The sequence below is a fragment of the Lolium rigidum genome, chromosome 1 (genome assembly GCF_022539505.1).
Source record: "Lolium rigidum isolate FL_2022 chromosome 1, APGP_CSIRO_Lrig_0.1, whole genome shotgun sequence".
Lineage (NCBI taxonomy): Eukaryota > Viridiplantae > Streptophyta > Magnoliopsida > Poales > Poaceae > Lolium > Lolium rigidum.
Genome location: NC_061508.1, coordinates 114456045 through 114468939, shown reverse-complemented (window position 1 = coordinate 114468939; position 12895 = coordinate 114456045). Strand labels below are relative to the sequence as shown.

General features: G+C 42.7%; 2 protein-coding genes across 2 annotated transcripts; both read left to right on the top strand.

Moving 5' to 3' along the window:
* Nucleotides 1-3257, top strand: LOC124650388 (histidine-containing phosphotransfer protein 1-like). The gene is made up of 6 exons (XM_047189923.1): nt 1-57; nt 182-312; nt 403-471; nt 1890-1961; nt 2693-2765; nt 3225-3257. Exons 1-6 carry the CDS (start codon nt 1-3, stop codon nt 3255-3257), a joined length of 435 nt encoding a protein of 144 aa, XP_047045879.1.
* A 3814-nt stretch (nt 3258-7071) lies between these two features.
* LOC124650377 (histidine-containing phosphotransfer protein 1-like) lies at nt 7072-10461 on the top strand. The gene is made up of 6 exons (XM_047189912.1): nt 7072-7249; nt 7373-7503; nt 7590-7658; nt 9094-9165; nt 9897-9969; nt 10429-10461. The coding sequence occupies exons 1-6, from the start codon at nt 7193-7195 to the stop codon at nt 10459-10461; spliced, it is 435 nt and encodes a 144-aa protein (XP_047045868.1). The 5' UTR covers nt 7072-7192.
* Nucleotides 10462-12895: the final 2434 nt, after the last annotated feature.

Here is a 12895-nt window from a genome sequence, read left to right as displayed (position 1 = left end):
ATGGCAGCCACGATGAAGCTCAGCACCCTTGGTTATGCCGCTAGCATGTTAAGCTCGGTGAGCGCTTTACTATTGCACTGCTGTTTGTGCAGAGTTTTAGTTTCTCCTTAGGTGGATGAGTAACTTGATAGTGTTGGGGAATTTGATGTTTTTTTGCTTTGCGTTTATTTTCCTGGGTTAGGGTTTGTTGGACGAGCAGTTTCAGAAGGTGCTTCTGCTCCAGAACAAGAGCGACCCGGACTTCTTTGCCGAGACCATCACCATGTTCTGCGAGGACGGCGAGCAGACCATTGGCGAGCTCACCAAGCGGCTGTAAGTGTGCTTCCTCTGCTGGCTCGCTTGCGATGTTCTGTGTAATCAACTGTTTGACTCTTTGCTTGGGATCGGTTGCTGTGTGTGCAGGGACAAGCAATTCGTGAACTTCGACGAGGTAGCTGCTATTGTGCATAAGCTTGAGGGCGGCAGTGCAAGGTGAGGCTCTTTTCTTTGTCTTTTATGTCCGTTTCTGCAATAGCATATGGGTGATGATTGTTAGTAGTGGTGCAAATCGGGTATTATATCCCCGTAGATCTTTCTTGACCATGCTATATCCATAGATTGGAAGGAGGTAGATTCTTTGTAAGGCGTAAGGTCACCCTGGGGGAGACTTATCGTCGTTTTGATCATCAGTGTTTTATGAAGTAGATCCGGCAAATCTATCTATTTCACGTAATGTTGCATTAATATTGGCGCTTCCCATCCATATGGGGAGGGATGAACTATGTTTGTCCCTTCTAGTGACTAATCATGTACATCTCCGTTCCGTACACATCAGTGGCATCTTCTAAGTATTTCAGGGAGAAGTTGAGATCCGTTTGGCTGTTGTACCGTTTCATGGTTTAGATCTGACCAATTATTTGTCGTTTCACTATTTTGTGATTTAAATCCGACCAATCATTTTGTCGTTGTACTGTTTTATAATTAGATCTGACAAACCTTTTGGCTGATGTAGGTTCAGCAAACTGTCTGTCCGTTTCAGGGATTTTATCGTTTAGATCCAGCAAATTATTTTTCCGTTTTTGCATTTCATGATTTAGATACGACAAATCATTTTCGTTGTACTATTCAATTACTGATCCTACAAAACATTTAGTCAATGTAGATACGACAAACCGTTTGGCTGTTTTACTGCTCTACATGGTTGAGATCCGACAAACCGTTTAGCCATTGTGCTGCTTTATGCTTTATATCTGACATATATGAACTGCTTTGCACAAATTGGATAGCTGAAGGAGTATCACTCCATACTCTGCCAAGTCAAGTGTTCCTTCCAATTATTTTTGGAGGGTTTGACATTGGATCTGTCATTGTAGTATAGTGTTAAAATAGATAGGGCAGTTTTACATGTTTCCCCTTTGCTTCGCACAAAAAATAACAAAGATTTTTGTGATTTGGTGGTTTGTTGTGCTGGTATTTAGGTTTCCAAACCATGGTTTTTGTAGTTTCATGCAGAAGATTTGGTCGAGTTAAGCTATAAATATTTATGGTAACATAATTATTACAGAGACTAATTTTATCATGCTTAGAAACTAATATTATTGTGCTTAAGAACAATTATTATTATGCACAAAGCATCATAAGGGCTAATCAATTTAGATTTCTTATGTTTATGGTATCCATGTGACTTTTTATGGAATCAAAGTTTGTTAGCCAATAAGTGCGTGTCTTTTCTGACCCTGGGTTTTCTCGGTTGCATTCAATTGACTTGTTATCTCATATATGGAAAATCAAAGTGCTATATTGTTATTTCATTGGAAAGAAGTGAAGGGAAAGAAATAGCATGCTCTTTTTTCATTCATTAAAGAAAATTTGGTGGTACATTCCTGATTGTATAGTATTGCATGTTGCAGTGTTGGTGCTAAGAGAGTGAAGAATACGTGCATTCAATTCCTTGAGTTTTGCAAGGAGAAGAGCAGAGATGGGTTAGCATCTTGTATCACTATGTCATAGTATTGTATTTTCTGTCAGCGTCTTATTTGAATTCTTATAGTGAATATTGCCTAGTTTTATCTACTCATCTACTGTAATGGCCTTATTTTTTATTTTGTCAGAGTATTCATCGATCCAATCGCATGTTCATTGCTTTTATAAACTGCTAAAATATTCAGTCTATAAAGGCACGAAAGGTTTGGCTGAGTCTACTGAGCTTGGTGGGTTAAGAGTGTAACAGTACAATTTTGTACTCAAATGTGCACTTTAAATCTACTACACATGTTTGGCTAATATTGAAAACTACTACACATGTTTGCAAACACCTGGGTCTTCTGTACTGAACAAGGAATTATAATAGCATTTAAATCTTTAAAAGTGAAACTAAGTTTTGCTATCATCTCTGAATATTGCACAGCTATCCAGTAAATAAACCTATAACTGGTTGATGTTTCAATCGTCTAATTCATGCTACTTCCAGAATAGAGTTGTTATTTTTCGTTATAGTTAACCCTCTACTCCGTTTGATTGAATGTTTTGTTTAGGAAGTATGTTCAGGAGGACATTCACAAGGCTTTCCTTCCGAAACTTTTATGATAATCCTGCTCGTGGAAATATTTATTCTTCTAGAGTAAATTTGTAGTAGCCAATTATGAATATGCTCCTTTCGTGAGCTGCTAATGGGAAAGAGCTTCATAACTTACTGAATTGTTTTCCTTGCCAGGTGCCTGAAGACACTGGATACTCTGAGGGTTGTTTTCTATGAAGTGAGCGGCAAGTTTAAGGATATGCTTCAGGTATTTACGTACTTTTTCTAAAACTCGTGTGGAACTCTCAGTAATATTGCACTAAACTGGGTTGGTCATCTTCAATGGAAAAAATATTCCAAAGATTCTTCTATACGCAAAATATTAAACTGGACAAAAGACAAGATGCAATCAAATGAATTCACTTAGTTTGCTGCATAACAAAAAATGAAAATCATGTTGATGAAGTTTGCCTAACAGACATTAAATTACTAGTAACATCCGTGCAAGGTAAACAAGCTTGGATACGGCATCTTCATCTATTGTTGTGTAAATCTCTGTAGCATTTGCAGTTGAAAACCTTTGTTGACTGAACTGTTTTGGGTACATGTGATATCTGAATCCTAGCTTCATGTTGCACTACAGTTTACTAGAATTTTTGACCTCTCAATTTCTCACAGCATTGGTAGACTTGACGCAACTGTCTTGATATTTTGTTTTCCAATGCAGCTGGAGCAGCAGCAAGCTGAAGCAACAAAGTGAGAGCCACATGTTGTGACGGCACTACTGCCTTTGAAGTCGTACAACAACATTTGCTTCTGTGAGGTCGCCTGAAGCTGCTTATCGGCAAACTGGTCATTTAGCGTCGCCGATATATGTGTTTCTATCGGCAGTGTCATTTTTAATTCTCAGTGGTCAAATAACAATCATCCGCCATCGTTTTGCGGATTGTAAGTGGTTAATCTGGCTGCTCAGTTCTCGCAAGGCAGTTTCGGTTGTAGGAGTGCAGAAGCAGTGTAATGTTGACAGAGTCATGTGTCGTTGGTCAGTGTATCGGCTGTGGTTATTTGTTGTGGATAACATTGTGGTGTTATTCTAATTTCAAGTTATGTTGTGTTGGGGAAAATGTTATAGCTGTAGAATTCCTCAGCTCAAGTTATTTTATATTCAGTCTCAGGTATGATTTTCCTACCTAGGGATTCTTCTAGAGTGCACAACTATCATGCTGTTTTTTTTTGAGAGAAATGCTGTTTTTTTTGCTAACTGGTATATGGAAACAGTTCAATACCCGGATGAACTGATGAGGTAAGAGCATCTCCACTCGTCTCCCCGAATAGGCCCCTGGCTGGTTATTTTTCCATCCGGACGGCGAAAAATGGCCCAGCCGCGCCTTCTGTTCCTCGTTTTTCTCCGGATTTGGGCCTTCATCCATCCGGCGAGCCCACGCCAACCCCGGCCTACCGGGGCGCGCTCGAGGAGTCCGGACAAAGCGAAAGCGCGTGAAACGCCGAGAAATCTCTCCTGTGCTTTCGCTTCAGCTTCGCCGCAGAGGTGGACCCGGCCGATCAGCGGCACACGCATCGTCTTCCGCGCGCAGTAAAGGCTGCCGCCGGTCAGCTCGCCGCGGACGCGTAGCATCCACGCGGCATTAAATCGCCGCCTCCAGCCCCGCCTAAATAATCCCCGCTCGCCGCGACGCGTAGCACCACTCTTCCCTCGACGAGATCCATGGCGTTCAACGAGCAAGACGGCGCGGCCAACAACGGCTTTCCCCGCCGGTCGCTCCACACGTGGGAGGGACACCTCCTCTACCAGGCGGGGTACCCATGCCCGCCGGACACGAGGCATCCCGGCGGCGGGTGGCGGCTAAGTGCGGGCGGCGTGCCAATCCCGCCGCCACCCCAGGGACACGCCCTCGACGTCGCCATTGAGGAGGTCCGACTGACATTGTCAGACCAGGACCGCGCCGAGCCATAGTTCCACCCCGACAACTACACGGCGTGGAACTCGTACTTCCTGCGGCGGTGGGAGCGGGAGCTCGCCTCCTACGACGGCCCGCCGCCTCCGCCTCCGCGCAACAACGCCGCGGGGTCTCGGCGTTGGTGGAGCGCGCCGGGCCGGACGCTCGACGCCGTCCTCGAGCACATCAAGGGCGGCAACGCGCCCGTTCTGACGATGCCCCCACTATCGAGGGCATCGGCCAGCCGCCGCCGGGGAAGCAGCTGGCAGCCATGGCGCATGGCTGCCAGCTCCTGTTGGAAGATGCGCTGCCTCTGGCTCCGATCTCTGTATTTGTCTGGTGGCGACGAGGACGATGGGCTTGATTGTGGTCTAGAAGTATGGTGTGAGGTCATTCTTGCAAAAGTCTAGGATCATATTGTATTTTCCTTTATTTTTGGAGTTGCTTGTAATCGGTTTCGCCAATGAATTCCATCTGTTATTATCTAAAAAAAACATCAAATAAACTAAGTAATAATAAACTACTAATCCCAATATCAACTGAATTTTTCTAATGATAAATTAAAGAGATTGTTTCCTTAAGTCACTATGGAAGAAAAGTTTATCTTTAGTCCCATTCACTTCTCACTTTGCAGGATCATATAATTTATGATTGGTTCAAAATCATATCTAATTTCTTGTGAGGTGAATATGTGTGTTTGTAGATCTTATTTGGTCATCATGATGTCTACCATGATATGTTCATAATGATAATTGAATCATGAGACTTTACCTATTATAAAGAAACAAATTTCCATATATTTTTTGTAATGTTTATAAATAATAATAGAAAATGTGATATTTATGAATTTAAATGTGTGGATTGAATTAGAAAAAGTGCTCTCAGCGGTAGTTGATATTGTATGGACATTTCAATTTGTTGCTCATGTTGTACGGATATTGTCGTATATATTGTCGTATTTCTAATAGGAACAAATTACAACCCGCATCAATCTAGCTACCATGTTCTTAATTGAACATTCTCTTAGGATGCTCCTCGCGAAATCGATATTTCTGATGACATCATGGGTGACGTAGCAACTGCTGCGGTTTGACAGGATGTGACTTAACGGGCCCACCCTTCTGCGCGGTCAGTTTAGGAAATGACCAGTCCTCGTGCGGTTACCAAGGCGTCTCCTCGATTTTCACGCACAATGATGAAAATAGATCCTTTAACAAATTGAAGGCAGCAACACGTGGCCACCCAATCTGAGACACTCCTTAGTTTATAACCTTCAAAGGGCAGATTTTACCCTTTCCATGCGATTAACGTGGTTCCAGCTTGGCTTAGGTGCATGACTGTCAGAGCAGGGAAATTAACATTGATTAAATCCGTGGTGATGGCGAGGCCGGCACATCAACTATTTGTCGCTGATGCTTCAATTTGCCGTTTTTAGGAGATAGGTAAAAGTTTGAGAGCTTTTTTTGGCCCGGAAAGAAGGTGCAAGGTGGACAATGCCTGCTATCTTGGAACAATATAAGAAAAACTCATTGTTTTGGTGGCCTGGGAGTAGAAAACTTGAGACTACAAGGCCTGGCACCGAGAATGAGGTGGGAGTGGCCCAGAAGGAGAAAAGACCTTGGCAGGGCCTCCCGATGCTTAAGGACACTGGAGCACGAAGTTTAAACGGACCGAACAACGGTGTTTTGTTCTTCGGCCGCACTGACTTCACATGAGAGATACTAGACTAGAAAGAAAGATGCATGTATATGACCATCCAAATAGGCTGGCAGGTGATTAGAAAAGCAAAGGTTGCAAGCTCTGCTGTCCGCTCGTTGGGTCTCTTGTCTTTTTAGCCAAGGTTGCAAGCTATGATGCTGAGTTGTTGCTTTGCTTCAGACAAATCCAACAATGGTCTTCTGTCTTTGCAGAACTGGACAAGCATATTAACTAGGTACAGGCCTATGTTTGCCAAGCTCCAAATTACTCATCGAATACTTCTGTCATTTTTTTGTTGTCTCTAGTAATAAAGCAGTAGTAGAATTTGCAGTCACAAACACACATGTATTTGTGCACTTCAAAGGAAATTCAAAAAATTCTTACGTCATTCATGACATTAGCTAAGTATTATGTACTCAAGTTAATTGGGAACATACGTTAGTATATATGTGCATGTAATACCCTTCGTCCATTAATGACAGTAGACATGTATTTCGTACTCACCTCATTTAATACCCTGCGTCCAATAATGATAGTATGTGTCATCAACCGGCCACACTACTGACTACACTTGTTCGTAATAGTTTTTGCTGCCTAAATAGGCACATGTCGAGGTTTGATGAGTGTCTTAAGGCCAATTAGTGATGTGGGCTCAGTGGCATAGTATTCTAATATTTCATAGGTGAATAAAAGGTATCCAATGAAACAATTCTTACATTTGACCAGTCAAATAGACTAAGGGCCAAAATGATCTAATAATGATTTAGAATTAATTCTGAACTTGGCATTTCTCAATGAGAAAGGGGTGTGCTATGACAAAAATAATAAATGAGAGCAATAAATAGCAGGAAGAGGATAGCTGTCCACTTCCAACCTGCGGTGTGTGTGTGTGTAAGTTGGGTGGCTTGGGAGTCCAATTCCCCTATATATACCACACCCCGTCAGTCCCAATCACCATCCATTCCTACTGTTCCCGCATCACCCCTCCTCTCCTCACTTACGTCCTGCTCGCTAGCTCGAGTCGACGCTTCAGGTAGCCATGGCAGCCACGATGAAGCTCAGCACCCTTGGTTATGCAGCCAGCATGTTAAGCACGGTGAGCGCTTTACTATTGCACTGCCATCTGTGTGGAGTTTTAGTTTCTCCTTTGGTGGATGAGTAACTTGATAGTGTTGGGGAATTTGATGTTTTTTGCTTTGCGTTTATTTTCCTGGGTTAGGGTTTGTTCGATGAGCAGTTCCAGAAGTTGCTTCTTCTCCAGAACAATAGCGACCCGAACTTCGTTACCGAGACCATAACCATGTTCTGCGAGGACGGCGAGCAGACCATTGGCGAGCTCACCAAGCAGCTGTAAGTGTGCTCTGCTGGCTCGCTTGCGATGTTCTGTGTAATCAACTGTTTGACTCTTTGCTTGGGATCGGTTGCTGTGTGTGCAGGGGCAAGCAATGCGTGAACTTCGACGAGGTAGCTGCTTTTGTGCATAAGCTTGAGGGCTGCAGTGCAAGGTGAGGCTCTTTTCTTTGTCTTTTATGTCCTGTACTACCATATGTATTTCTGCAATAGCATATGAGTGATGGCTTTTAGTAGTGGTGCAAATCGGGTATTATATCCTCGTAGATCTTTCTTGACCATGCTATATCCATAGATTGGAAGGAGGTAGATTCTTTGTAAGGCGTAAGGTCACCTTGGGGGAGACTTATCATTGTTTTGATCATCAGTGTTTTATGAAGTAGATCCGGCAAATCTATCTATTTCACGTATTGTTGAATTACTATTGGCGCTTCCCATCCATATGGGGAGGGATGAAGTATGTTTGTCCCTTGTAGTGACTAATCATGTACATCTCCATTCCGTACACATCGGTGGCATGTTCTAAGTATTTCAGGGAGAAGTTGAGATCCGTTTGGCTGTTGTACCGTTTCATGGTTTAGATCTGACAAATTATTTGTCGTTTCACTATTTTGTGATTTAAATCCGACCAATCATTTTGTCGTTGTACTGTTTTATAGTTAGATCTGACAAACCCTTTGGCTGATGTAGGTTCGGCAAATTGTCTGGCCGTTTCAGGGATTTTATCGTTTAGATCCAGCAAACCTATTTTTCCGTTTTAGCATTTCATGATTTAGATACGACAAATCATTTTCGTTGTACTGTTCAATTACTGATCCTACAAACCATGTATTCGATGTAGATACGACAAACCGTTTGGCTGTTTTAGTGTTCTACATGGTTGAGATCCAACAAAACCGTTTAGCCATTGTGCTGCTTTATGCTTTATATCTGACATATATGAACTGCTTTGCACAAATTGGATAGCTGAAGGAGTATCACTTCATACTCTGCCAAGTCAAGTGTTCCTTCCAATTATTTTTGGAGGGTTTGACATTGGATCTTTCATTGTAGTGTAGTGTTAAAATAGATAGGGCAGTTTTACATGTTTCCCCTTTGCTTCGCCCAAAAAATAACAAAGATTTTTGTGATTTGGTGGTTTGTTGTGCTGGTATTTAGGTTTCCAAACCATGGTTTTTGTAGTTTCATGCAAAAGATTTGGTCGAGTTAAGCTATAAATATTTATGGTAACATAATTATTACAAAGACTAATTTTATCATGCTTAGAAAGTAATATTATTGTGCTTAAGAACAATTATTATTATGCACAAAGCATCATAAGGCCTAATCAATTTAGATTTCTTATGTTTATGGTATCCATGTGGCTTTGTATGGAATCAAAGTTTGTTAGCCAATAAGTGCGTGTCTTTTCTTACCCTGGGTTTTCTCGGTTGCATTTAATTGACTTGTTATCTCATATATGGAAAATCACAGTGCTATATTGTTATTTCATTGGAAAGAAGTGAAGGGAAAGAAATAGCATGCTCTTTTTTCATTCATTAAAGAAAATTTGGTGGTACATTCCTGATTGTATAGTATTGCATGTTGCAGTGTTGGTGCTAAGAGAGTGAAGAATACGTGCATTCAGTTCCTTGAGTTTTGCAAGGAGAAGAGCAGAGATGGGTTAGTATCTTGTATCACTATGTCATAGTATTGTATTTTCTATCAGCGTCTTATTTGAATTCTTATAGTGAATATTGCCTAGTTTTATCTACTCATCTACTGTAATGGCCTTATTTTTAATTTTGTCAGAGTATTTATCGATCCAAATGCATGTTCATTGCTTTTATAAACTGCTAAAATATTCAGTCTATAAAGGCACGAAAGGTTTGGCTGAGTCTACTGAGCTTGGTGGGTTAAGAGTGTAACAGTACAATTTTGTACTCAAATGTTCACTTTAAATCTACTACACATGTTTGGCTAATATTGAAAACTACTACACATGTTTGCAAACACCTGGGTCTTCTATACTGAACAAGGAATTATAATAGCATTTAAATCTTTAAAAGTGAAACTAAGTTTCGCTATCATCTCTGAATATTGCACAGCTATCCAGTAAATAAACCTATAACTGGTTGATGTTTCAATCTTCTAATTCATGCTACTTCCAAAATAGAGTTGTTATTTTTCGTTATAGTTAACCCTCTACTCCGTTTGATTGAATGTTTTGTTTAGGAAGTATGTTCAGGAGGACATTCACAAGGCTTTCCTTCCGAAACTTTTATGATAATCCTGCTCGTGGAAATATTTATTCTTCTAGAGTAAATTTGTAGTAGCCAATTATGAATATGCTCCTTTCGTGAGCTGCTAATGGGAAAGAGCTTCATAACTTACTGAATTGTTTTCCTTGCCAGGTGCCTGAAGACACTGGATACCCTGAGGGTTGTTTTCTATGAAGTGAGCGGCAAGTTTAAGGATATGCTTCAGGTATTTACGTACTTTTTCTAAAACTCGTGTGGAACTCTCAGTAATATTGCACTAAACTGGGTTGGTCATCTTCAATGGAAAAAATATTCCAAAGATTCTTCTATACGCAAAATATTAAACTGGACAAAAGACAAGATGCAATCAAATGAATTCACTTTGTTTGCTGCATAACAAAAAATGAAAATCATGTTGATGAAGTTTGCCTAACAGACATTAAATTATTAGTAAGATCCGTGCAAGGTAAACAAGCTTGGATACGGCATCTTCATCTATTGTTGTGTAAATCTCTGTAGCATTTGCAGTTGAAAACCTTTGTTGACTGAACTGTTTTGGGTACGTGTGATATCTGAATCCTAGCTTCATGTTGCACTACAGTTTACTAGAATTTTTGACCTCTCAATTTCTCACAGCATTGGTAGACTTGATGCAACTGTCTTGATATTTTGTTTTCCAATGCAGCTGGAGCAGCAGCAAGCTGAAGCAACAAAGTGAGAGCCACATGTTGTGACGGCACTACTGCCTTTGAAGTCGTACAACAACATTTGCTTCTGTGAGGTCGCCTGAAGCTGCTTATCGGCAAACTGGTCATTTAGCGTCGCCGATATATGTGTTTCTATCGGCAGTGTCATTTTTAATTCTCAGTGGTCAAATAACAATCATCCGCCATCGTTTTGTGGATTGTAAGTGGTTAATCTGGCTGCTCAGTTCTCGCAAGCCAGTTTCGGTTGTAGGAGTGCAGAAGCAGTGTAATGTTGACAGAGTCATGTGTCGTTGGTCAGTGTATCGGCTGTGGTTATTTGTTGTGGATAACATTGTGGTGTTATTCTAATTTCAAGTTATGTTGTGTTGGGGAAAATGTTATAGCTGTAGAATTCCTCAGCTCAAGTTATTTTATATTCAGTCTCAGGTATGATTTTCCTACCTAGGGATTCTTCTAGAGTGCACAACTATCATGCTGTTTTTTTTGAGAGAAATGCTGTTTTTTTTGCTAACTGGTATATGGAAACAGTTCAATACCTGGATGAACTGATGAGGTAAGAGCATCTCCACTCGTCTCCCCGAATAGGCCCCCGGCTGGCTATTTTTCCATCCTGACGGCGAAAAATGGCCCAACCGCGCCTCCGGTTCCTCGTTTTTCTCCGGATTTGGGCCTTCATCCATCCGGCGAGCCCACGCCAACCCCGGCCTACCGGGGCGCGCTCGGGGAGTCCGGACAAAGCGAAAGCGCGCGAAACGCCGAGAAATCTCTCCCGCGCTTTCGCTTCTGCTTCGCCGCAGAGGTGGACCCGGCCGATCAGCGGCACACGCATCGTCTTCCGCGCGCAGCAAAGGCTGCCGCCGGTCAGCTCGCCGCGGACGCGTAGCATCCACGCGGCATTTAATCGCCGGCTCCAGCCCCGCCTAAATAATCCTCGCTTGCCGCGACGCGTAGCACCACTCTTCCCTCGACGAGATCCATGGCGTTCAACGAGCAAGACGGCGCGGCCAACAACGGCTTTCCCCGCCGGTCGCTCCACGCGTGGGAGGGACACCTCCTCTACCAGGCGGGGTACCCCTGCCCGCCGGACTCGAGGCATCCCGGTGGCGGGTGGCGGCTAAGTGCGGGCGGCGTGCCAATCCCGCCGCCGCCCCAGGGACACGCCCTCGACGTCGCCATCGAGGAGGTCCGACTGACATTGTCGGACCAGGACCGCGCCGAGCCACAGTTCCACCCCGACAACTACACGGCGTGGAACTCGTACTTCCTGCGGCGGTAGGAGCGGGAGCTCGCCTCCTACGACGGCCCGCCGCCTCCGCCTCCGCGCAACAACGTCGCGGGGCGCCGACGTTGGTGGAGTGCGCCGGGCCGGACGCTCGACGCCGTCCTCGAGCACATCGAGGGCGGCAACGCGCCCATTCTGACGATGCCCCCGTTGTCGAGTCCATCGGCCAGCCGCCGCCGGGTAACCAGCTGGCAGCCACGGCGCATGGCTACCAGCTCCTGTTGGAAGATGCGCTGCTTCTGGCTCCGATCTCTGTATTTGTTTGGTGACGACGAGGACGATGGGCTTGATTGTGGTCTGGAAGTATGGTGTGAGGTCATTCTTGCAAAAGTCTAGGATCATATTGTATTTTCCTTTATTTTTGGAGTCATTTGTAATCGGTTTCGCCAATGAATTCCATCTGTTATTATCTAAAAAAAACCATCAAATAAACTAAGTAATAATAAACTACTAATCCCAATATCAACTGATTTTTTCTAATGATAAATTAAAGAGATTGTTTCCTTAAGTCACTGTGGAAGAAAGGTTTATCTTTAGTCCCATTCACTTCTCACTTTGCAGGATCATATAATTTATGATTGGTTCAAAATCATATCTAATTTCTTGTGAGGTGAATATGTGTGTTTGTAGATCTTATTTGGTCACCATGATGTCTACCATGATATGTTCATAATGATAATTGAATCATGAGACTTTACCTATTATAAAGAAACAAATTTCCATATTTTTTTGTACTGTTTATAAATAATAATAGAAAATGTGATATTGATGAATTCAAATGTGTGGATTGAATTAGAAAAAGTGCTCTCAGCGGTAGTTGATATTGTATGGACATTTCAATTTGTTGCTCATGTTGTACGGATATTGTCGTATTTCTAATAGGAACCAATTACAACCCACATCAATCTAGCTACCATGTTCTTAATTGAACATTCTCCCCACTCACATGTCGGCTAGTTACAGTAATTAAGAAAACATCACAAGATCATTGTGTCGGGACAAGACACACCACTAGGATCGTATCGCCGCCATCTGATCGGCACCCCATCCTGATTTCTGTATGACAGAATAAGCCCATAATCTGAGTACGGTGCAAAAAACAAATCCTGTTTGGCTGTGTACGTTACTCTATGTGCCTTATTCTTGATACTGGTGGTGGTTGA